Source organism: Dermacentor albipictus, chromosome 1 (genome assembly GCF_038994185.2).
Source record: "Dermacentor albipictus isolate Rhodes 1998 colony chromosome 1, USDA_Dalb.pri_finalv2, whole genome shotgun sequence".
Classification (NCBI taxonomy): domain Eukaryota; kingdom Metazoa; phylum Arthropoda; class Arachnida; order Ixodida; family Ixodidae; genus Dermacentor; species Dermacentor albipictus.
The window spans coordinates 308,689,749-308,715,818 of NC_091821.1; the positions used below are offsets into that span (position 1 = coordinate 308,689,749).

A 26,070-nucleotide genomic window follows, 5' to 3' on the forward strand; every position below is an offset into this window, starting at 1 on the left:
CGTGCGAAGACAATGAACTGTTCTGGCCACACCCCCCTTTTTAATTAAACAAATGGCTGTTCTTCAAAAAAAAATGTAACGTGCAACTGCTCTGCTCTCTACACGTTAATATTGTTTTCCCGACTATAACGCGTCCGAATGAAATTACGTACAGCTCAGTGCAAGGACCTATTGATCGACTCTGTTTCTGCAGTTACACTTTGCGAATAGATAAACATGAGTTGCAAATATATCCATCTACGGACAGAATTGTGTCCTAGTTTCAGTGAGGAAAGTGTAGAGCAATGTTTTCTATTTTTATTTATTTATTTATTTATTTATTTATTTATTTATTTATTTATTTATTTGTGAGTGTTGACGATGCATAGCCGGTATAGTTTCGTCGTGACACACAGTGATCCGTGTATTTGCGGTCCTTGTATCAGTGACTAATTTGACGTAGCGGCATCAAATGACAAACACATTAAAAATCAGCTCGCTGGACTCTTGACTGTCGTGGGTGCCATGACGATTTTAGAGCGCAGTTCTTAGGCGCCCGTTCCCACGTTGAGCGTCAGCGTCGGCGTTACCGAGCGAACGAGCACAGCGAAGGATCGAAGAGCGAACGCAGAGCGCAGCGGGGAATGAAAGACGGCGATATGGAGGAGAGCGCGAGGAGGAAAGCGGAGGAGGAGAGTACGGAGAGTGCCGCACAAGAATACCAGATGGCGCCATAGTAGCATGCGCCGTGGTGCGTCAATGGCGTCATAACTAAGGCAGCCGCGAAGAGTCAAGACCTCTTTGCTTGCTTCTAATCGCGGAGGTTCCGGCCCCCGCCCCCAAGGCCTGTGTGCCGGGGACGGGGAGTAGGGGCCTTCTTATCCGGCGGTACAATAAAGTTGCTATCATCATCATCATGCGGCGAGCGCTAGGCGAGCGCGCGCACCTATACCATATATAAAAACATAGCGTTGGCTTGTGCTTCGGACCCACATCACCTGCGCTAGTTCGCGCGCGCTATCGCCGCTAGAGAATACGCACGAGAATGCGCTCCACTCGAGACACTCGTTCCCGCGTTTGCGCCTTCTTTCTGAACAGTGAGCGGCGCGCAACCTGTGGAATTCGAAACACTTGAGGAGCTGCATTCAAATTTCGCCGTAGGGAGCATCGTAATCGTCGATGATATCTTTTTTTTTTTCAGATAACTCTGTCACTTGTGCACATACTGCTATTTGTTTGTATATTTCAAAGTTCTGTCACGACTGGCCACCATCACGTCGACGTAATATCCTGCAGTGTGTCTTCCCCATACAGCTTCTGTAAAAGGTCCGTGCGTACAGAAACATCCGTTCCTATTACAGATGAGTAAAGGCAAGGCGCAAAAGACCAGGAGTGAAGAAGGACACAAACGACAGGCGCCGGTCCTGTCGTTTGTGTCCTTCTTCAGCCCTAGACTTTTGTGCCTTGCCTTTACTCATTCAAGCATGAACCAACTAGCCCAAGCAAGAGTTTTACTACTAAAAATCCCCACATGCCCAAAATTTATCCGGGACTTCCCGTTATGGCGTCTTTCTCTGCATAGCCTGAAATTCAAATGCCTGAATGTCTCATAGATAGATGGATGGATGGATGGATGGATGGATGGATGGATGGATGGATGGATGGATGGATGGATGGATGGATGGATGGATGGATGGATGGATGGATGGATGGATGGATGGATGGATGGATGGATGGATGGATGGATGGATGGATGGATGGATGGATGGATGCTATTTAAATCGCGGTGGTAACAGGTGTCATCTTGCTATACAGAAGCGACATACATTTAGTGGATTATTGCCTTATGGCTAAGACAAAATACGAAGAAGCGAGTAGTTGACCTCACCTCAGTACGTCGTCAGAGACACCAAGAGGAAAGCACACGGCACAGACTGCAAGGCACGTGCTGCTCGCAGCGCCTCGCACAACGCGTCCGTGTGCTTTTGATCTACGCCCTCACAGTTGAAATTGCCGACGCTTCACGATAGCGCGTTCGCGTACACGCCATCACTTTTACGACAAACCAGATAGAAAGGGTTCGTGCTCTGTCGTTGTTCCGGTCTCTCGAAAGAAGCTGCTTTTGTTTCGTTTCTGTACGAGACACAGTTGCCTAGGACAAAGGTAAAGGGAGTTGAAGCAAGAGAAAAGTGTCATTCATCACAAGAGAAGCGCGTCAACTTTACCGCGTACTATACAGGAAACAAGGGTGGTACAATCCGTTTTAATGTCGAAGTTTAAAGCACGATTTGTTTCTCTCGTCTGTCTCTTCGCCTGGCTGTCATTTCGCCAGCGATAGTATGTCATAAAATGAAGAAAGCATCTGGCGCAGAGCACACGAACGTACAAGATACGCCCAAGCGGGGCGCCTCTTATTAAGGTCTAGCCCCGCAGATGTCTCTCATAGCTCGTACGTATCAAAAATAAGGGCGTCCTACCTGCGGTTCGGTAGGACGCATTCTCGGATCAAGTTGCCTGTCGTCCAAGACAGCGGCCTCGCCGAACAGGAGGAATAAGGTGAGGCTAACGCCGTGCAAGCGCTCGCCAGCGTATACAGGGCGGCCGCGTGCTCAGCCCGATCAACGATCCTCGCGCGAAGCCAGCGACCGCTGCGCCGTCACCTCACAGGCTGGACGATCGGGCGACGCCTTCGTCGAAGGAGATCGCTGCCCGAGTCAGAAAGGAAGGAGCAGAAAAAAAAAAGAAACAATAGCGAAGCCGGAAAAATCGCCGCGTCGTGGCACCTCGGGCGAGGAGGCAGGCCGCTTGGGCCTGCCAGCGGTCGCGTCGTCGGCAGATAAGCGCCCGCCTCGGCTGTCAACAACGATGTCCACTTTAGCACACCGTGACAGCCTTCACGTCATCCGTCTGAGCGACAACTTGGCATAAACTGGCCTAGAAATGACCGTCGCTCGTTTGCTGCTTCAAGAGCCGCCGCTGTTTAATCACGACGACACTGAGACCTGGCATCCGCGTATAGACGGATAGCTCGAGCTTTGCATTGGGGCGTATCGTGGATAGACAATACACATTTCCGGAAAGATACGGTCCGTTACCATCATTAAAAGTTGCCGCTTTATCCAATGATTGAATGCAAGCGTGCGTCCTCTCTTCACAGGGCCAACCTGAATGGCCGTGTGGACTTAAGAAAGAGAAGTTGGTTAAGTAGTAGTAGTTACGAGTCGGGGGGGGGGGGGGGTAGGCGGCAGCCGGGGCAGTGGCCCGCCGCGACTACATACATACATACATACATACATACATACATACATACATACATACATACATACATACATACATACATACATACATACATACATACATACATACATACATACATACATACATACATACATACATACATACATACATACTCTGCTAAGCTCTCTCATCCCCTCTCTCTACCTTAACCATGGTTGAGGTAAAGAGCGGATGGAATGGGCGAAGACGCTTCACAGGCTTTCTTCCATACTCCTAATACGAAGGCATTAAAATCCCTGGTTGCTCGGCTTTTTCCTCCATGCCATCCCTCTCCGCCCTACTCCACTCTATTCCACGTCACGTTCCGCCTCGCGTTGTTTTGTTCACCTCTCTCGCGTTGCCCTTCAGATTACGTTCCATTCGATTAACAAGTTGCTATAAGTTTTCCTTCCTTTCCGAAGCTCTCATCAAAAGAGGTGCTCTGGCAAAGCAACTGCCAGTAATTACCGCAAGGAGGAGGAGGAGAAACATTTATTTAAAAAAAAAAGGACAAGCAGGTGTCTTTCTACTTGTGCGGGAGGCGCCCAGAGTCCAGGGCTCCTGCGGCTCTTACTGTCTCCCGGGCCCGCCGCACCAGTTGCTGCTGGTTACGAGGGTCCGAACTAGTCAGCACGGCCTCCCACTGTTCGGGTGTGGGGTTGGGTATTTGCGGGGCAGCGTTCACGTTGGGGCACGCCCATGTGGTGTGATATAGGGAGGCGTAATCATTACAAAGGCGACATCTGTATGAATGTAGTGTAGGGTGTATTGCGTGTAGCCTGCTCAAATGGGGGTATGTATTGGTTTGTAGTTGTCGCCATGTTACGGTGTCTTCACGTGAGAGGGTCTTGTGTAGAGGTGGGTATTGTCGCCTGTTCAATCTGTGGTGTTGTAGTATGGCGTTGTATTGTAAAGGTACGGGCTCCATGGATGCGGCCGTATCCCTCTCTTGTGGCGCCCGGGAGGCATGAGCTCGGGCTACAGCGTGCGCACGCTGATTTCCACGGAGGGACTCGTGTCCTGGAGTCCACGCTATTTCAACGTCCGGGAATTGGGAGGCTTGTTTGAGGAGTCGGTGGGCGATTGAAGATATTGTGCCTCTCGCGTAGCTACGGCAAGCTACCTGGGAGTCAGTAATAATTGTGACGTACTCGTTGGTCAGACTAAAGGTGATGGCCAAGGCGATGGCTGTCTCCTTTCGCTATGAGGGCGCTGGCAGTGCGGACCGTCATCGAGACCACCTCTTGTAGGTTATAGTCGGCAACGCTGGCCGTCATGGCTGCTTTTTCGGGGTACTGCGCGGCATCTGTGTATAGTGTGGTGGGGAGACTGCCATATTTTGTCTGTAGAGTTTTTGCGCGAGCTTGGCGCCGATCGGCATGATGTTCCGGGTGCATGCTTCTGGCGACAGGGGCTACCTTGATGTGCTCCCGGAAGTTGGGGGCCAGATGGATTGCTTGTTCGTGGCCTTTGACGTGTGTGGGGTAGCCTAGGCGCGCTAGGACTGTTCTTCCTGTTGGTGTGAGGGCTAGTCGTTCTCGTTGGCTTGTGAGGTGGGCGTCTATAATTTCTGTTATAGTATTATGGACTTCTAGGGCTTCAAGCTTGAGTGTCGCTGTTCCCGGTGTTAGGCCGAGCGCTTGCTTATAGGCTTTCCGAAGAAGTACGTCTAATTGATCTATCTCCTTGGGAGTGAGGGGCAACTACGGGGCAGCGTAGGCAATGTGGCTGATTATCAAAGCCTGGACGAGCTGTATTATGTCGTCTTCATCATTCGCATGATTTGGAAGGTGGTCTCCTTGAGACGTTGGATGGTGTATGCGCATCCGCCGTCCTGTTCTATGTGGATTCCGAGAATGCGGACGCGGTTTACTGTGAATATTTCTTTGTCGTCGAGGGTGAGTGTGATGTGGGGTATTTCATTGAGTTTTCTTCGTGATTTCTGTCGAACGACTAATAGTTCTGACTTCTCGGGGGAGCACCGGAGACCACTTGTTTTTGCATATTGCTGGACGACGTCGGTCGCTTGTTGAAGGGCGTCTTGTTTCTCTCCTTCGGAACTAGTGGTGGTCCAGATAGTGATGTCATCGGCGTATATTGCATGCCTGATTCCAGGTATTGCGTTGAGTTTGTCATGTAATTTCATCATAGCAATATTGAAAATGGTGGATGATAGAACAGCACCTTGTGAGGTTCATTTGTTGCAGGTAGGTAACGTCGGGGGTCTGAGTGAGCCAATGCTGTAACGATTGGGAGGTCAATCCTATCGCTAGTAATCAGTTGTCAAGATTGGAGTAGGGCATGTATTAGAAGGTAGCTGGCTTATGCCGTCGTCCAACTTATCCACGCTGAGGACGGTGTTGAAGGGAAGGACTGCTTCTCATCGAGAACGAGGAATATGGGTTTATTTACAGTATCTACATCAGGACTTTGCAGTTCATCAGTCTAGCACGACTGCGAGAGAAAGTACACTGAGCAGCCGCACAACAGCGGTTTATAAACACTCGGTCCTCCCTCGATCCCAAGGTGAGGGAAACGTTCGACCAGTCATCGTAAACGAGTCGCCTCGCTGCGGGCGGGACACACACACACTCACACACACACATCCGCACAGGTTCATGGACCCCACCGACGTCAGACGGTCCTCGCAGAGCTCGGGGCTTACGTCAGGAAAGGCGCCTTTTATTCCCCGAGATGACCCCCGCAGCGCGGCCGTCGCTTGTCCATTGTCTTGCCTCTTGAACGGCGCGAGGGAAGGGGGCTCCAACTACGTCCCCTCGGGCACTCCCCCGCTCGCGGCAGACCAGATCGGCGGTGGCGTGTTCAGTCATAAAGCCTGGTTCGTCGAACTGATCTCGGCGCCCGCGATGGAGGGGCGAGGACGCGGCATTGTTTCCGCACACAGTAGATTTAGTGACGCCGTTTGACTAGAGCGTAACGGTGACTTTCCAAGAAAAGTTGACGCTGCTGTCGCGACTGGCTGGCAAACTTTGCACCTCAGCGGACCGTCCTTAACAATGCCTATTGTGGCCGTGCGGTTGCTTAGAAAAGCGCGTATATAATTGTAAGTATTACGACCACAGTTCGTGAGGTTTAGGTTTGTAAGAATGGTATGGTGAGCCACATTGTCGCGCCTTTGAGGTCGAGTGCTAAAATCGCTCCGGTGTTGTGCGGTGAGATGTGTTCATGGATTTGTTCTTTCAGCTGAAAAAGGACGTCGTGAGTAGACAGGTGGGGCCGGAATCCGAACATTGTTTCGGGAAAGAGGTCGCTGGATTCTAGGTAAGGTTGAAGCCTGTTCAGAATGACATGTTCCAGAAGCTTGCCTAGGCATGAAGTCAGTGAGATTGGTCTCATATTTTCTAAGCTGGCGAGTTTGCCTGGCTTCGGAATGAGTATGATGTCCGCGTGTTTCCAGTCTGCTGGTGGCGTACCCGCTTCCCAGTGATGATTAAAGATGTCAGTAAAAGATTGAATGGTGCCATCATCCAGATTACGCAGGAGCTTGTTATTTATTTTGTCCGTGCCTGGGGTGGTGTTTCGTGTGAGTGCATGGAGTGCTTGTTGCACCTCAGTGATAGTGATCGGATTGTCGGGGTCGTAATTGTCGCTCCCGCTGTAGGTAAGAGGTTGTCCTCGTGCGGGTTCGAAATCGCCTATGTACCGCACCCGCAACTCCTCCAAAATTTCGTCATCAGAACCCGGATGGTTGTAGAGGATACGTTGGATTTTTTGCTGGCTAATTGCCTTGCTTTGTGTGGGGTCAAGGAGATGGCCTAGCAGCGACCATGTTTTGGCCGTGCTAAGATTACCCTGCAACTTTTTGCATAGTTGTCGCCAGTTGTGACGGGTGAGCTCCCCAGCATAATATTCCGCGGTGTCCGTGAGTTTCGCTATACATAGTTTTAATTTTTATGTTTTTGGCGCTTCCATCTCCTAACAAGGACTCGACGTGCTTCCCAGAGGTGAAGAAGGCGCGGGTCTACGGCTGGTATGTCTGTGGTGAGTGTGATCTGTTTTGAATGTCTGGCTACGTCTTGTTGGAGCTCTCGTACCCACTGCTGGAGATCCGTAATACCCGTTGAGGAGTCATCAGCTCGCTCATTGCGAAAAGCTGTCCAATCTGTGAGTGTTGTCTTTTTTATCGGGTGGCGTGCATGCGTAACGTTCAATGTGGTGGCAAGTATGCAGTGTTCACTGCCCAGAGTTTCCTCCGTGTTGTGCGAGGCAGCTTGTTGTATCCCTTTAGTGAGGGTGAGGTCGGGACATGTATCTCGGGATCCGCTGTTTCCTAGACGTGTGGGGTATGCGAGGTCTGTGAAGATGGTGAGACGGTGCTGCTGTATCGTGTACTGGAGTGCAGTGCCTTTTGATGTGGCTGTCGTGCAGCCCCATGCCTGGTGAGCCGCGTTGAAGTCGCCTACAATCAGCAGACTATTAGTTTTGACTATGCCAATCGCTTTAGTGATCAAGTAGTCGAACTTGGCCCACTTCTGCTTGGGTGGGCTGTATATATTCAGTATGAAAAGGCTCTTTCGTCCTCGTTGGAGCGGCAGGATCTCAATTATGTTATGATCGACGTCACTGCCGTCTATTGCGTGTTGTGTGGTTGTGAACGTTTTAGCTGTAAGCGTGGCCACGCGGCTTTCAGGCGTGGTGGTATGTGTGTTGTAGCCAGTTTGAGTTGGGCGTGTGCCTGTTTCTTGTAGTGCGATTACGCTTGGTGTCGTTTTGGCGTTACTTATGTACTGTCTCAGTGATTCTTGCTTGCGTTTGTAGCTGCGACAATTCCATTGCCAGATTATGAGTGGGTTTTCGTTCCTGTGGTTAGTGTTGCTATTCGTCCTGGCTGACGGGTGGATCGGCAGGGTGTCCCTGCTCTACTTCCTGTTGTACTAGGGTTCTAACTTTCTTGCGTCGCTGATCTTTTGCGAGCCGTGTTTGTTCAATAACACTTGCCAGTTGCTGGATGCTTTGTTGCATTGCTAGAAGCTGCCCTTGCAGTACATCAACTTTCTACTCGATTTTTGCGATTTCTGTCGGTTTTGCTGATTCCGCGAGAATCATGGGTTCAGAACATTCCGAAGATGATGGCATTGGGGGTGCGGTTTTTGGTGTGGAATGCTGAGTGGCAGTACGAGTGGCGTATAGTTCTGCAATCTGCGTGCGAAGTTTGTTGTTTTCTTCATGAAGGCGTTTGTTTTCTTCTCTGATTGCCTTTAGTTCAGCTAGAATTTGCAGTTGAACATCAGTATTGTGTATGGGTGAAGAATTGTTTGAGGTGGGTGCTGTGTGTAGACGTGATGAGAGGGTGTTGTCTTGGTTGACTGTGTGAGGGGGGAAAAGCCGTGCTGACCAGCTCACCGCTTGTGATCCCGGTACAGCAGGTCCGCTGAGGTTCCGGGTCGCTCCTTGTTGGTTCCACGAGCAGGAGCGAGACTTTGAGCGGGAACGCTTCCGTTGCTGGTCTGTACGTGACCGAGACTTCAACCGTGAGTAATTCCGGCGGCTGGTCCTTTGGGATGCTGAGGATGCCTTCTTCAGTCGATTAGGGCACTCCTTGGAAGCCGTAGGATGAGGCCCGTGGCATAAGGCGCACCGGGGGTGACCGGGGTGGTCCTGAGTGGGGTTCCATGTACCACACTGGGGGCATACGTTTGCTTCTGGAGTTGGGCATACATCGGTCCGGTGACCGACTTGGTGGCAGATGCGGTAGAAATGCGTGGTTGGTCGGTATGGTTTGCATCGTACTTCACCGCTGTAGTATCCTACGTAGAAGGGTACAGACTTGCCAGTGAATATGATCACTGCCGCAGCGGTTTGTCCGAGCATACGGGCATGTAAGATTTCTCAGCAAGATGCATAGAGCCCGTTAAGGAGGACTTCTGTGGGAGTTCCTGCGGGAATGCCGTGAATGACCCCGTTGACGGAGCTGTCGGGTGCCGCCACGTACGCCGTGACTGCGAATTCTCGACCGCCCAGGTGAATTGTAGTGATGTGACGGATGCTCATAGCTAGCTCTTCGTTTGGTACGCTAGCAATAGCGATGTTTTGTACTGGGTCAATTCTTGCAGTAAAGGTCCGTACGTGCTCAGTAGTGGGGTGCTGACATGCCAGTTTGATGACTTCAGCAACCTGTAGCGTGGTCCAGGTGGCAAGGTTGAGTCCCTCTCGGGGACGGATGATTACCGTTAGGTCGTTTGAAAGCAGCGGTGGGAGTCGGGGAACCGCTGGGTGTCGGGGTAAGAGGGGTGGATTGGTGGGAGTCAATGTTTTCTTCCGACCGTACTTAACAGTGAGCCAGTCTCCGCCGGCAGGTTCATAAGGAAGTGGGATTTGTGCGTGCTCGAGATTCATCTCGATGTCATCATTGGTGGCCATTGGTGCGCCGAACTGGGTGAAGGTCTTCGGCTAGACCGTACCCGTCGTTAAGCTTAGCTGGGCGGGCGCCTCTTGCGAAGTTCAGAGTCCGGAAATTCGTGGAGCAAGCGACTCACAGTGTAGCTTTGGGTGTCCACGAGTTCCGCTCAACGTAAGGATTCGATTGAGGTTGGTTGTGGCGGCGCTGACGTCAATTATCCAGGGTTTAACGATATAAAGGCGGAACCCATGTGCGGTGCAACCGTGCGCAGCCTCTTCTTCTTCTTCCTCCCAATTACCGCAAAGTAAGATCCGCCTGCAGCCAACCATCTTCTCCTTCGCGCTTCTCTGCAGTGTAGTATAAAGGGAGGCACAAAAGCAAACTTTCCAGGAGCCGACATCGCCAGGACACTTAGGCACCCCGCCCACAGCAGCAGTATCGTTTTACTTCTTTCATTTGATGTAGGCCGAAGAGAGCGAACCCTCTTTCCTGTATCACTCGACTGACTCTCGAGAAAGTTACTAATCGTTCTCTTTGTCATCTGATAACGGGCACTTGTCCGAGGTTGATTTGTGCTCCTCGCATTCGTTTTGCGGTTTTTTCCTTCCATTCCTTTAGCTTTCCTCATAGCGCTTAAGAAGAAGGAAGACGATGGGGCTAGCTACAGGCGGATCTAGGCTTGCAAAGGCAGTTCATTATTTCTTCATTATGAAAATGAGCAGGTATCGCAAATGGCATCGTATTTGGGGTTACTTAAAGTGAAGTTAAACTGCCAGCGGCAGATCGAAGCATATGCTCATAAAGGTGAACTTGCAAAGGGGTTGTTGCGCCATTTGAACAATAAATTTGAAGGTATTCGTAGACCTACTTTATTGATGATTTACAAACTTTATTTTGCAGCTTTCTTGAGTTCGGCTGTGCTCTTATTTCAAGGTTGTGCAGCTTACAAACTACGACCTCTAATACTATACTGCAGAGGCAAGCTCAGCGTCTCCGTCTCAGTCTGCCGAACTTTGTGACCAATAATGTGCTTGAATGAATGATACGCTTTCCACAACTGAAAATATCAAATTAATTGCATATGCATACAACACCACCCTTTTTTTTTTTCAGGGGCACGAGTCAGAATACTTTCGTTAATTCTGCAAACATCGTGCTCCAGGATATATTAAACTGGCTCTATAGAAACTGCCTAATTATTACTGATAAGAAAACACAAGCGATCATCTTTCGCGCAAAGCATAAGGCCCTAAATCTTTAAAACATTCTTTATGTGAACATTGAGGAAATTACAATTTTAAGTGAGATAAAAGCACTAGGAGTTATATTTTCAGAAAACTTACTTTGGAACCAATATGTCGAGTTTCTTGCAGTGAGCTAAACAGAATAACAGGACTAATGAAGGGAAAGTGAGACATCCACCCAAACTTGGATACGTTTGGGTGAATCTCTCGCTTTCCCTTCATTAATCACTTCTCTCCACTTTGCGGCTTTCCGCAGAACTATTACGTCCGAATAATAGGACCAATATACTGACACCGGCCTGTCTTCCTCACTATTGTGAAACTAACTGTACGTAATTCGCCGTTTCCATTTTGGTTGGTAACAACTTTACTCATAGTCGTGCAGAGCTTTCGCCGACGGGGCCTCCCGCGTGGAGTCGTCGAGGCGTTGCCTCGCCGCCGCCTCGCGGGCCTGCCGCTGGACGCGTCCCAGGGCCGAGGATGCGCAAGGCCCACGCAAGTGTTCCGCAGTTTGCACCGTGCGGGTCTGCCACAATGATATAGCCACTCGCGTACTCTGGGACTGTAACAAAGACACTGTTTCTATCTACAATAAAATATTGTCACCTAGTCTGGGTAACAACATCAAAGCAAAATATCACCAACTTAAACTTTTGTCAAAAACGCGCACTTCGTGCAGTAGCAAATATTTCCTCGAAAGAATACACTTATAATTTTTTTTCCAGTACAGAATAATGTTGGTTGAATTTATTTACTCATTTCGTCTGGCGTGTGTGCACAAACCCACATTGCAAAAGGGAGATGTTGGTTAAATGAACTTGTTTAACCTGAACCATCGCGCAATTCCACATAATGCGAGACACAAAGACCTCTAGTTGGAATGTTTTTGTCGCACAGATTATGGGTGGCAATCGGTTTCATAGCACATTGCTGCTCTATTTTAAACACCCTGGCTACTAATAAAGCTGCTTCCGCTTGTTCCATTTTCATTCGTTTCTTATGACAAGGGACCCCTGAATGATTCTTGCTTGCTCTTTTTATATATATCCAGGGTGATCTTGATGTGCCTATTTCTTCTCAGTTTGCAATTATTTTCTATAGCTTACTTGTGTAATTTCGTCGACATCTATGCTTATTGCTGCTGCACGTTTTTTCTTCTAAAACGAGCATTGTACTTTTTAACTGAACCTATTTCCAACGTGTACATTTTTGTTGCTGTATTACAGTATTTTTTCTTCGCATTTCTTGTGTCTCTTGTACAGTGCCTAGCTTTATGTCAAACTACTGATAGAATCTCAAACGGGTGAGGTGGGTCTTCCCTGCAAGAATCAGGAAACGACGACGAAGGCGGGCATCGTGATGATGAAAAAAAAGTAGAAAAGAATGTATTCACTTCACTGGCACATGGTTGTGACTCCATTCGAGTCTCGAGCGGTTGTGATTAATGTGGGGGCCAGGACGGCCTTAAATAATCCATTGCGGTCTTTTGGTCGTGGATGTCTTCTTGGAAAACTTGGGCAGCCAGTGGAAGTATCAGTGCCTTTGTCAGGTTCTGCAGTCGACGAGATCCTGCCCTTCGAGTTCTCTTCGTCCTTCCCTTGGTGTCTCCTCAGGGTGTCAAGGGGTGACGCTTTTTCGGGGAAGAGGGCAATTGTCTCGTCATGGGAACGCACGCCTGCACGTTTCTCACGTTTGACAGGTCGATGTCCAGGCTTTTCCTAACAGCCTTTACTGGGACGAGGCAAATCATGTTGTCATGGGAACGCACGCCTTAATGTTTCTCACACTTGACAGGTCGATCATAACAATACCTTGTACTTATGCCAGTGCTGCTCACTGCCGAATTGTAACACAGGGGACCGGTCTTAATCAAGCTGGAGTTAAGTAGCTTTTTCCTTCCACCCCCTTTCTCTTCTTGGGATAAATAAAGTTTGATTGATAGATTCAACGCAACTTATTTATAAAGTACAATGGGTCGTCATCCCTGATTCCCTTAGGCGATTTCCAACACCTACAATTCCCGTGGAACACGAGCAGCTGTCTTTCACGACAATGCGAGGTGTCATCATCAAGCTTCCGCTATGGAGTTCTGCATCTAAATTATCAGTTTTTAGTTCTCGTTTTTCTATAGCTAACTTCTGTTCTTTCTATAACGAATCAGAAATAATTGATTAGTTCTTTCTTTCGTGTCCTCCCTTCTCATTTCTGCGCATAACGCTTTTCGTACTTCCGACTAGTAATCAAGGCTTAACTTTATCAACATCAAACTAACTGTCCTTTGGCGCCCGCCAATTAGGTACCAACCACAGGTCTATTATGGCTGCTCTGCATGGTGGTGAAAAAACTTTATTGCATGTCCGGCGAGGACGCGAGCTCGTCGCGCACCCGGCTCGTCCCACGTCAGGACCAGCAGGTCTAGCCCACCGACCAGGTCGCGGGCACGCCGGACAGCCAGGATTTACTTGTCCAGAGCGGCGCTACGCAGAAGCGAGTCCCACTCCTCGATCACGTCGATCACCTCCTGCATAGCTTCTTCGACTCTGCCCTCGCAGCCGCCGGAGCACCATATGGTGCTCTGCATAAGTTCATTGAAGCGTTGAGAAGGTTACGGTGTTGGGGGTTATCGCCGTGGTGTACTTTTTGTTGCTATTTTTAAAGCAGACCGTATGAGAGTTTTGTTATACATAGCTTGCGCAATGTCTCATTTTTTTATTGATCTGTCGGAATTTTTTTTATTGAGATATAGAAACAGTGGAAGGTAAGCTGCATCAGAGCCGAATCCCCGTTTGTTTTTCAAGAAACAATAGCAAGCAAAGGAATGAAGAAAATATCAAAAAGCACGCTACTCACAGGAACACAAAGGCGCAGACATTGTCTAAAATACGGACACCAACCAGCACCGAAATTATAGTCTAGCAACTATAGGGTGACCACTCATACTCGAGTGAAGGAGTCCACACAAGTCTCTTCAAACATTAATACGGACAACACGACCTCGAGATCAGCTGGTTAATTAAGGACCACAATATAAAGGAGTCTATAAGGTTAGTGTCAACTAAAAAATCCCGAAAGGCACACACAGGACGCCTCTGCTTATTACAGTGGAGCTGTTAGAACCTCGCTGGGTTTCTCTTGACGTTCGCAGCTTTGCCAAGCTGCGGGGGAGCGATTCGAAAGAGTGAAAGCAGAGTGTAAAAATAACATTGCGCAGTATAGCGACGCGGCGGGAGTGGGTGGAGCCTAGCGGAGGAAAAGGAGCGGTGCGGCGGTAACACAGGTGGTGTGACGTAATTGCTCTCCGACAAAAATTCGCGCGCTCGCTTCGGCCGTCCTCTTTCTCGCAGTGGAAAAAAAAAATATGCGTGGCTCTGCACCAGACGCCAGCTGAGCTGGGGGAAGCCCAGCAAAAGTTAAAGTGTGCGGTTTGGCACTACGTTACTGACTTTGCCCCATCTCCGCTAGTCTCTGGTGTTTGCGATAGCAGAGTCGTGCATAATTTTTTAGCATGACCACGGTCCAAGCACTTCGCTCTCTGCGAGAGCACGTCTGTCAGTGATGTTGAAACGATCATGCACACAAAATCGCTGTTAGTCATATTTAGAACGTGGACTTGTCCGCCATCTTCAACAACGGACAGCAGCGCCGTACCACGGAGCTACCGGCGGACAAAGCCGGGCCGGGCCAAGCCGGTCCAAGAAAGGTCCACCGCTGGAAATGGATATGTTGACTTCGCATTTACAGCCGTAATTCGGCCAAACAAAAATAGGGGCAAGGATTTTCTGACTCCTCCTTGTGTCTCTCTATCCGAGTTCGATTCCTCGCGGCGGTGGCCGGTGTTCCGTTAGGCTGCACGTTGAAGAACCCCAGGTGGCGGAATTCATCCGGACAGCTCGTTTTCGTCGTCGTCTCATAGTCATGTTTGCTTTGGGACGTCACAAACACTACAAATTGCTTTGTCTTGACCGATCAGTGAGTCCGGTGTTCGAGGGCGATCTTCGGAAGACGCCCCGCACCTCTTCGACCTCGGCGCCAGGCAAGAGACACGCGCGGTGATAAAATATATTTGCTCCGTACCCTCAACGACCGCGGCTCGTCGAGTTTCACGCGCAGACGCTTAGCTGCTGCAGCTGCGCGGCCGTGAGGCGGGCTTCAAGCGGCGAGCCCTTATCCAAGGAGCGCATCGTCGGCGGGCACGAGTGGCTCCTCCAGGCAACACTTTCCTGACATCTTATTTTCCAGCCGATATCAGCGCCGACCATTCCTATGACTCCGGTGATTCGGCAGCCTCACCCTTCGGCCTCTTGTACCAACGCATTCCTTACAAGCATATTCCACAATCGACGCTGCCTGCGCAGTGCTCTGAAAGCTTCTGCTGACATCTATATCAAGCCATTGTAAGGTTGTCTGTGCAGTGATTTGCTAGCTGCGTGGTCCATTGTTCCTCGCTAAAAGGATTTGGCGTGAGAGCCTAGTGCTTACTGCGGCTTTTCCCCTCCCCGATCATGTCGTCCGAAAACTATAGAACATGCTTTATTTACTGCATCGTGCTGTATTGTCCCAAATGTTTTGTATTGTATAGTTACAGGAGTAGCTGAAGGAAGTGCAGATCTGCTTTCTTTACGTCAACATTGTTACACGGAATGTCACCCTTCGCCCAAGGGCACAAGCGTATCCTTAATCTTCACACTCGCTAGCCAGACCTAGCGACTTCCTTAGGCGCGTTCAAAAGTGTACAAACCTGCCGTTATTGATATCTCGGGTTAGAATCGTATAATTAAGATGTCAACATGCGGGCTGCCGACACTATTCCTGCTGTGTTCACTCCCTCGCACCATCTAAGCTATGAAAACGCGTGTCTAAGGTTTAAAAGTACTACTAGCTGCAACGCGGCCATCTTGGTTTGGGCATGTTAGCTGCGTGGGAATGCCTGCTTACAGAATTTCTCATATCCCCTATTCTGATGCGGGACATACTATTAGCGAGGGCGGCCGGCCAATGTAAGATAGCAGTTACGAAGGAAAAAAAAGAGAGAATGAATAATATTTAATTAGTGTAAAAAGCGGGGAGGTTCGCCGGAGGAGAGTGCCTCTGACCTGCTACTCCATACAGGGCTGAAGGGCATGTGGAGAAATCAGGAAAGTAGATTAGGATAAGGAGTGATGATGGAGAGAAATAGAGAGCAAAGAGAGGAAAGGCAGGGAGGTCAACCAGACGAAAGCCCTGTTTGCTGCCCTTGACTCGGGGTGAGAGAAAGGGGAATAGAAAGAAGAAAAGACGACGGAAGTGATGACTGTGGGTACAGTGAAGCACCGTAACTCCAAAGCGGAGTTCCATAGCTAATGATCTGCGCGTTGATGACATCAGGGACGACCAAAGAGTCACTGGTCGTTGCGCGAATAGGAGGCTGCAGGTGAGTTATGGGGCTTACTCGAGACTTGCAAGCACTGGATTAAGAGCATCCAGCACTTGCACTGCACTATGAGGGACCGAAGCATATCACTTCCAGTTGCCGGTCTTCTTCGTACAATTTATCGGGAGTCGGCGCTGTGGACTCTACCGCAGTGCGCTGTATCCTTTGATGTGACCGTGGGTCCGGCTGTGACTCCGGCTGCGAAATCGGCTGTGGCATCGGTCGTGGCTCCGGCTGTGGCTTCGGCTGTGGTACTACCTCTGGCTTCGACTGTGGCTTCAGCTGTGGCTTCAGCTGTGCCATTGGCTGTGGCCCCGGCGGTTGCTTCGGCTGTAGCTTCAGCTGTGGCGGTGGCTGTCGCTTTGGTAGCGCGGGCCAAGCTTCAGTATTGGTGTTGTGCGGCACGCCCTTAGATTCGACTCCGCCAGGCTTAGGGGGCAAAGGAGGAGGAGTTGTCGGATGTAGCGCGCTATCCACAGAGGCATCTGCGTTCTTGAAGTCCGACGGCGTCGGAAGCATCGCTTTCTAAGCGCCGCAACAGCTTCCCGACGAGACGAATGGTCTCTCGCCATCTGTTCAAGGCCACCATTTCCTTGTTCATTTTGGCGCAGTCCCCACTATGTGATAAGCACCTGCTGTGCGGTCCAAGTGGATCAGGGCCCATAGCAGCACAAGAAGGCACTTACTATAAACATATACGCACGCCGTATATATGTACACAACACCTCTATGAACACAATAAAATACGTATGGTGTGATCATATTATTGCGCTAACACTTATATGGACACTCCATGCAAGAGCATTCCCGTCATCGGCGTCGGTGCCGCCGCGATGTTCCCTGTAAAGCGTAAGGGTGATAACATCGTCGCCGCATACCGTTTGCTGCATCTGAGAGTGAAAGCGTGCGAAGGTGAGCCGACGATGGTGGCTAAATCTTGCGCGCGCAATGGTGGGGCAAGCGGGGAGCAAGCGCGCCGTCTTCCGTCATGCGCAAGGCACCGGAGGGAGGGGAGTGATGGGGGGGTGGGGGTTCGCTCTCCGACGGCGGCTGCATATGGCATGGCCGGGCGGCGTATTTACATTTGCTAGTAGGTACAGCGGGGCGTGGAACTTGCGCAGACGCCGGACGTTTGCGCGCATGCGCGGGTAAGAGCGGGTGCCAGAGAGGAAATGTGGGGACTTTTGCTCCTTGAATATATGACTCTGCCTAGGCACTACAGAGGAGTTTCTTAGCGTGTGTTGCCTACGCTTGTCCCTAGGCGTGCCGGCAGAAGTCGCGGAGCGCGGTAGCGCTGAACATAGTCGCAAGTTGGCGGCTGGACGTAATTATATTTATTCAATCGTCTTTTTTTGCTAATTGCCTCAGTATCAGCAGTAGCAGGTACGTGATCGTACCGGTGCTTCGCGCGTCCGTTAGCACGTGTGTTTTTCAAGCCACGCAGCCTGCTTTCTGTAGCTTCCCCATCACCGGCGGCAGGCGGTGCCGCACTACGGTGGCGGTGTTCCCTCGCCGGCCGCGCAGTGCAGCACGCAGCCGTGCTTCGCCGGGGTGGACAAGGCGGAGAGGAGCGCGTCGCCACACGTCCATACATTGTACAGGTAGCGAATGATATTTTTCTCGCTCCTGTGGGCTAAAGTGCTCAGAACGTTAGGCCATACCGTTAGCCTAATGCAATAGTCTCTTGAGCACGCATTGTCATCGCGCTTTATAGCCCACCCACCGTGCACACAAGTTACTTTTTCGAAGAATGTATCTCAAAGAAACCCTAATATCAACCAGTAGTGAAAAACGTGCGCGCTGGTGGAAGAAACTTTAGTGATAGGTGGGGATGTCAGCCGAGCAGAAGGCTTGGCATGCCACTACGTGTTTAACACATAAGATATCAAAGGACAAGAGAGGAGAAGAAAACGAACAGGAATCAACTCGCACAAACACTCGGGAAGCGGCATGAAAGGAACATAGCGGAAAGCGGAGCGTTATGGCATCGTCAATAAACAAGGTGTTATCCAACTTCGTGGCGCATCTAAATGGGCACACACATATGGATAACAATAGCACCCAAGGAAAGGAAAGGAAAGGAAAGGAAAGGACGCGTCAAACAAAACTCCGCTCTCTTTGTCTCGTAAGCGGGACGTCGTGTGACGCGACTCCAAAGGTACATGTCGTGCGCACTTTCTCGTCACCCCCATGGAAGCGCCAGGCTTAGGGCACGAAGTGCCCTCGCACAACAGACTTCGTTGCGACTTCAGGGTGTCGTGAAGTACCAGAGCAATTTCTTAGCAATTTCTTTTAAATGGAACCTGTGGCCTATAATGACTGCTGCTTGTTTCAAAACACGACAAACGATTTGTACCAGGAAAAGTTTTTTGTCGCTGTTTCGACAAGTACCGCGCGAAGGCGTTACACTACCAACACACCCAAAATAAGCGCCGTGTTATACCAGTAGCTCACGTCGTGTCGTAAGAAGTGGACAGAGGCTGGTGCGGAGGTTCGAAGCCTTGTTGCGCAGAGCCACATCGGAGACATCAGTGCTTGCCGCTCCGAGAGCGTCGTAATCTCTTTCAACGGAGATGTTACTTGCGCTCTCTGTGCAATGCATCCGACAACGTAGCATATACGTGGATGAATGGCTGCTCTGGCATGGGCACTCGCAGTGTACAACAGCGCTGCGTTCTCTCTGAGGGCGGAGATACGAACGGCCTGAAGCGCGCGACTCCTGTGCGCGGTTCAAACAGGTCTGCTGCGTTTACGACGAGCACTTATCGCCTGCCCGCACGCTGGGACACAAAATGCTCCGGAGCCGACTCGACGCTGCAGAACGTAACGGTCATCCTCGGCAAAAAAAAAAAAAAAAGAAGAAGAAGAAGAAGAAGAAGTATCGTAAAGTGGAAGGGCATACGAGGAAGGCCATGAAAGTACGCGAAAAGCACCGCAGCCGTGCATTTGGACACTCGTGGACAGGCTGTACGGGATTCCCTACCTTTATCGTGCGTAGGACAGAATTAACCTTGCTGCAACGTCGCTGGGTGCGTGTCATCGTATTCAAGCGTCTCAAGTTACACCAAGAAAAGTCTCTCCCGCCTGACTTCTTCTCACGCGCCAGCTTTGGATTTGTTCAGTGACAACGTCTTCTTGAAGAACGGCGCTGGTTATAATGAGTTGTATTTTTAGTGTCGAAAACTGGAAAGGTAGGCTTCTTTGGTGCTCGAAATCCGAAATACACTACTCAGGCAAGAATAGCGAAATTACGAAAAAAGCAATAAAGAAAAAAATCTCAACAGGCACTAGACACAATCATAAGACAAAAGCACACAAATATTGCACTGACTAGTCTCCTTCTGTTGTTGTTATTGTTGTTGTTTTACGTATGTTCAGGGCTGCGCTGGACTTCTTGCTTTTAGCTACCCAAATATAATCTCCCCGTCGCCTGATGTTTGCAGTTACGGATATGCACTTATGTAACACGCGACGCTCTACATTACAATGCTATATTCCCATCAACCGACCTAATTGAACGACTGTGACACTCCCGCGTTCTTCTGTGTGTGTTCGTTTTCTTTTTCTTGCTCTCTCTATCTCTCTCTTTGTGCTTTTCTTTTTTATCCTTGGGTCTCCCCTTACCCCTTCCCCAGTGCAGGGTAGCAAACTGGATATCCATCTTCCGCTCAACTTCCCCGGCTTTCGCACCTCATTTATCTCTAACCCTCTCTAATGGTTGCAGAATGCTTGATGAGATGTTGAATGTACTTGCGCGAAAAGATAAAGAAGAGCGTTATTGAAGCGGAAAGTTTCTCGCTGTGTGGCCATTGACCGGTCGTGGGTACTTGTGATGGCTTTTTTTTGTTTTGTTAATCTTTTTTTGACCAACATCAACAACTCGTCAGTTCCCAAAATACGTATTCGCCTTGGACAATGTGCCGAAGCCGTTCGCTTGTTTTCGGGCACGGCAGCAAAGTCTGCTTTCCTGACGAGAGAAAAACTACACGCAGGCGCGCCCATGCAAAGAGCGGGCCTGTGCAAACAGCCCCAAGACCGCGCGGTCTCAATACGGGTGATAAGCGCGCGAGTTGATAACAGTTCTGCTTACGATGCCACGTGTTTCGACTCGCCGCGACCAGTACTTGAACGCGGGGACGAGAAAAAAAAAAAGAAGCAGGTACGGCACGCAGCGGCTGTCCGGAAAGGATTGCCCATTTCGGCGAGTCACAGCTGCGGCGCTTAACTCTGTCAATAAATAAATAAATAAATAAATAAATAAATAAATAAATAAATAAATAAATAAATAAATAAATCTGTTAGCCGACGTGGAAGTTAGCAGCTGTAAGCTTATCGGAAGTAAGTAAATCAGAGTGTAAATTAAGAGTGGCATTGGCGGGAATCGTACGGCAGTTGTGTGCACGTGGTTGCTTAGGACCCCAACGCTGACCAGACACGATAGCCGGCAACGTCACAGCCAGTGGACTGACCAAACACAAGCAGTAATGAAAATGAGAACTGCGGCCTAGTGCAGTCATCACCAGATTAACCGATATGAGCACTGACCAGAGGAGGAGGCAAAGTTTTCCTGAAGATAAGCACAAACGAGGAAGAAGAGTCGCGAGCTGGCCGAAATGGCACATTTTAAGGCAACTAGTAGATCGTAACGTTGCGTGGGTAAACGATTAGAAGAAGTGGAGGTAAATTATCAACAACGATGACCCGATATAGAAATAGGACACTGCTGACAGAAAACCCAGATCCAGCCGACAATAGGAATGGGTCACAAATTGTAGCCTAAGACATCTCTTGACGCATTTAAGAAACTGTAATTGGTTCTCTTCTTGGTTCTAAATCATAGGATAGGAAAGTTGTTCCTCCCTTAGCCAATCACCCGCTGGATCCGCCATTGCTTCAAGCCAGCGAAGGCCGCCAGTGAATATGTGCCTGTGGCATAGGTGCATCCCTAACTACCCCCCCCCCCTCCCCCAGAAAAAAAAAAAAACGTTTGCGACAAATTCAACCATGCCTAGCTATAGCGAATGTTGGCACGGATATATAAACCACATCGCATATGTTTAGCTGCATTTCTCGTGCACTTCATTAAAGAGGATTCACGCATGTGCGCGCTGACGATCTCTATAATCAGATTTCTGTCACCCTTTGAATACAGAGCTCGACATTGCGCTTGACCCCGGCGCCGTTCAGGAAATAGCACACAAGACGGGACTCGAGCGCAGAAACACGGAGCAAACGCTTCCTTCCGGTCAGCGGCCTTACAAACAGCTGCCAACGCCGTCTTCCTCAACGGCGAATCAGTCTGTGGCACGTGGTGGCGGCAGCCGCGCCTCCATCTGCGCATATTCGGTTTGTTGCCCACGGCCGCGCTCACATTACGACGAACAACCTCGAGAAAGGCGAAATCACACGTGCTGTCCTGCGCACTGGCACATCGCATTGACGTGCTTGCTCTCTTACTACACATGGAGACGCTTCTTTGAGTGGTGATACGAGCGTATGTTAGCGACGCTTAAATAGAGTATTCGACGCAGCAGATTGCACGCGCTAGGCTGTTAATCAGACACACACACACAAAAAAAGAAACGGGAACGTCGGCACCACTGCGACTACCATTAGCCTGCACCGCCATCACTTCATGGAATCGCCAGTCACGGAGGCACTACAATACCGTATTTTCGCGATTCTAAGCACCCCCCGATTCTAAGCACCCCCCCCCCCCTCTATTTTCCCGTAAAAATTGGGAAAAAGGTTTGCATGCGAATCTAAGCACCCCCCTATTTGTCAGGAAGCGCGCGTAGCCAAGGCCGACAAGCGCGCTTGCTCACTCTGTCATCGAGCCGGAGCCGTCGCAGTCGCGAGGTGGCACGGCGTCCGCGGCGCGAGTACGCCGTACAGCCGGACTGTACGGCTGTTCGGCGAAAGCTGCAGCAAGCGTACCCATCAACCATCGCAAAGTGGATTTCGGACGCTTGGAAGCGGGTCCAAGTGGACGTTGTGGTCAAATCATTTAAGAACTGCTCGATCACAAACCACTTCGACAGAACGGAAGACGACCTGCTATGGGATACCGAGAGCGGCGGTTCAAGCGATGCGACGAACTCGAGTGGCAGTGATAGTAACTGAGCATCCAACACAAGCGGTGGGTTCAATGTCTGCACCGATTTTTCTTTTGAATGTTTGCAAAATAAAATGTTATTTCTCGCACCCGTCTCGCCGTGATGTCGCAGCGAAAAGAGGGAGGAGGGGGTCATTCTAGATTTCCGAATCTAAGCACCCCCCTCACTTTGGGCATTGCGATCGTGAAAGAAAATGGGTGCTTAGAATCGAGTAAATACGGTATATGGCTTCAATTCCTCAGGAAGTGCCTCTCTGTCGATGAACTCATGGGGCGAAAAAACCTCAACGTATGCTGGCAACAGTGCTCGAGCTCTCGTATATTATAATCTAGCACACTATAATTATACCAGGCGCGATGTGTGGGCACTGCAGCGCTCTACATCGTTCGGCCGTTTGCTCCTGTGCGCCACGTTTTGCCCTTTTCGCACACGAGTCTAATAAAAGAAGTGCGCCCACGAAACGTTGCGCGCCAATGGGGCCTCGTTTGCGCCACAGCCCGTGGTGTGCGTGTGCACTCTGTGGGGAGGGACGAGTCGTAAAGTCCTCCGCGGAGTGAATTGACACACCGTAAAACCCGCATGAATGTCGTAAAGATATACATTAGGACAAAACCGGAGGACAATCATACCTCATTAGCGCGATTTGCATGCGCTCGTAAAACCGTGTTCGCAGTAGTGCAGCCTTCGCAGTGTTCTGTAGGCTACTCCTTGAACACTCATAGAGTAAGTTATTTCACCATTGCTTTATCACACAGAAACTAGAGTTGGAAGTGAGTAACACGATCGCCACATTTCTCTTTTTCTTTGATCACCGCCTCGTATAGTTTCGTTGGCCTCAGGTATGCCGATATTGAAAAAAAGACGGCCTTTGTAATTTTCTTCGTCTTAGGTACTAGCTCCAAAATTCACAAGTTCCCAGTTTCCGAGATCTCTGCAATGTTCACATGCTCTCGGGCTTGTTTCATTGTATTGAACGTCGCAAATGCATCAGGTTGTAAGCGTCTGCAACTACTGACTGTTGCAGTAGGAACGGAAACCGACACCGAGAACCGACTAAAGATGATATGCAGCCCGCACACTGGCGTCAACTATTGTATTGGGAATGGTTTACCTCCATTCCAAAGTGCAAGGCGAAGAGATCAACCGTGCCTGATTGCTGGACATTTCCATATAATTTATCAGCTCCAACTCGAGGTCGCAGGCTCTATCCTGGCCGCGATGGCAGCATTCCGATGAGGGCAAAATGCAAGAACGCTCATACACTTCGATGCGCGTCAAAGAAACCCATATGGTCGAAATCATTCCAGAGTCCCCCACTACGGGGTGCCTCATAATCATGCCGTGATTCTGGCGCGTAAAATACCAGGATTTAATTTTTAAAAACTATCAGCTCTGTCTCAGATATTGTGCTCCGCGCTATGGTCAATGACTAGTACGCAGTATGACATTCACTGCTCTTTGCGGTTGCTTCTTCCCGATCCTTTAGTTTAAGGTGGAACTGATCATTTTCAAGGTATTGTCAAGTAGTCAAGCGCGGGGAATGTTGCCACCGCGAACTTCGTAATGGACGGAAACATAAAGTCAGATTTGTCTCGAAAGACGAACGAATATTGTGCATCCAAGGCAGTTTCACAAAGCCACCCTGAAAACATTCCTGACTGATCACTCAACAACACCGCAAGTGAGAACACAATAAAGGGAGCAAAAAAAATCTTAGAGGAGGCCTGAAGCTGAACTACCACTGACCGATTGGAAGGCCTTCTGCTTCTATGAAAACACTTAAACTACATACTAGAGTGCATCTCACCTGTCCCTCCCCTTAGCAAAGCTGCTGGACGACTGAGTGGTTTCGGAAGCGAGGGAATACCCTTGCTTCCGAAAATATTTCATAATATTTCATTTGTTGCTTTAACGCGCTGTTGTTCGTATACCTGAGCCATTTAATCCTTAAAGTTGTTTTGACATATGGCAGATAAGCCTGCGCGAAAGTACGTCTCTCTGAGAGAATGTGCTGATTATCTAACAGGTTCGCTTACATGACCGTGTTACAAAAACACGCGTGCGAGAAGGCTAGCAATCTCATTTGACTTCCTTGAATGCTGACCCTCCCTCATTCGGCGCCCTGAAAGCACTTATTTTTTGTACAGTAAGACAGTTTTTTCCTATAAGTTTCTTGCTGACCAGTTCTCCACCTTTCACTTTTCTACTTAAATAAACAACTTTTCAGTTTGAGTGAGGCTGGCTAAAATACTCAGAACGTTACGGGTTCTGGTCACTATTATGTACGTCGCCTACGAGCAATAAACGTTCAATGTAACGGCTGGAGAGGTGTGCGTATGTGTGCTCCTTAAGGGTAAGCGAAGGGCGGGGGGTGGGGGGAGGTATGACCGGTGCTTATGTGTACAGGGTTGCCCAATACGAATGGCAGCGCTTAATCAGTAGTCGGACAACTATTATTTCACAGCTCTTGGGCCTTGGGCCTCACTCGATATTACTTGTTCTGTGCGACTCTTCTGCGGAAGAAGCTTTCACTGAGCACTTTTTTTATTTTGGCGCAAAGGTATGAACAATTCAAAGTTTTCAGTGCAGATCAGGTATTCCCTTTCGGTTCCCTTTCGTGTTGATTCCCACTGTCCGTCCCCTTGGCCTAATTTGTGACACTCGCCCCACATGCTTCCCACGTTATCCTTCTGATGTGTCAAGACGTGCTTTCGGAAAGTACAAGCGATCTACCACGGTTCAGCGCGCAACACCGAACTAAATAAAAACGATAGCGCTCGCCAAAGTAACGCCCGTGGAGAGCGCGCCCCATGGCAACCGGTAACAGGCAGCCTCACCTGCCCAGCTGCGGCCGTTGGTAGCGCCGTCCGCTTCGAAGAGCTTGCGCCGAAGCACCGCCAAGTAGTGGTTCTGGCAGGCGCGGAAACCACGCTGGTCCAGCCAGAAGCCCAAAACACTCGTTCGCCTACAGCGGACGGACGGTGCGGTCGGGTGGGCCCGGTCGACGCATGAAAGTGCGAGGGAGGAGAACACTTTTCCCGATGTCCGCACGGGCGAGCGCCGACTCGGAAAAAGAGGCTTCTCTCGTTTTATCTCCTGCGCGGTTGAAGCACGGCCGGGCGAAGTCCGCGGCGCCGCTTTATCGGCTCCTGTCAAAGCAGCAGCAGCAGGACCAACAGACGATAGGCCGCCGCGGAGGCGCCGCGGCGTGCACTGGCTCGTTGCCTGCCTCCTCGCGGGTTCATTGAAGGTGGGGCGCGCGCCTCCTTTGTCTCGCCCGAGACGAGGCTGCGTGCGCGCGTTCGTGCCGCCGGCGCGGGCACCCTCCAACCCGCGGCCACCTTAACAAAAACAACATCCTCTTTGTCGGCCATTGCCAGCGCGCCGTCCGACGGCCGCTCAGAGGTCATCCGCAACCCGTGGGCAGCGCCTTGAGCGGCCTCGTCAGTCGCCGCACCGTGAAGAACCGAACCAAAGTTTACTTTGCGCGACTAACGTTGCGGTACCCGGTGTTACTGCTGTCGGCCACAACATGGGATTTCCGCCTGCTGCCGGGCTGGAAATGTAAGATGAAAGACAGGGAGGTTAGCCAGACTATCTGTCCACTTGGAAACCCTGTGATGGGGGAAAAAGGAAGCGGTAGGAAAGATGAGAAGGAAGGTGTAGCTGTGAAAAGGAAGTTAT

The 26,070-nt window shown here is 50.0% G+C and overlaps 2 protein-coding genes across 3 annotated transcripts in view; both read right to left on the reverse strand.

Annotated features, from left to right (window-relative positions):
* Nucleotides 1–25,586, reverse strand: part of LOC135907035 (uncharacterized) — a 46,711-nt gene extending 21,125 nt beyond the window's left edge. Inside the window, exon 1 of one of the 2 annotated variants that reach the window (XM_065438709.2) lies at nt 25,224–25,586. The gene's annotated coding sequence lies outside the window, so the exon portion shown is untranslated. The remainder of the gene's footprint in view (nt 1–25,223) is intronic. The other variant, XM_065438710.2, reaches the window with a different exon arrangement.
* On the reverse strand, nt 16,337–16,789 carry LOC135907054 (protein TsetseEP-like). The gene has a single exon (XM_065438724.1). It carries the CDS (start codon nt 16,787–16,789, stop codon nt 16,337–16,339), a length of 453 nt encoding a protein of 150 aa, XP_065294796.1.
* Nucleotides 25,587–26,070: the final 484 nt, after the last annotated feature.

Bases quoted from the DNA above. Each gene is read 5' to 3' on its own strand.
- LOC135907054 (XM_065438724.1), bottom strand. From the start codon at position 16,789: ATGCTTCCGACGCCGTCGGACTTCAAGAACGCAGATGCCTCTGTGGAT.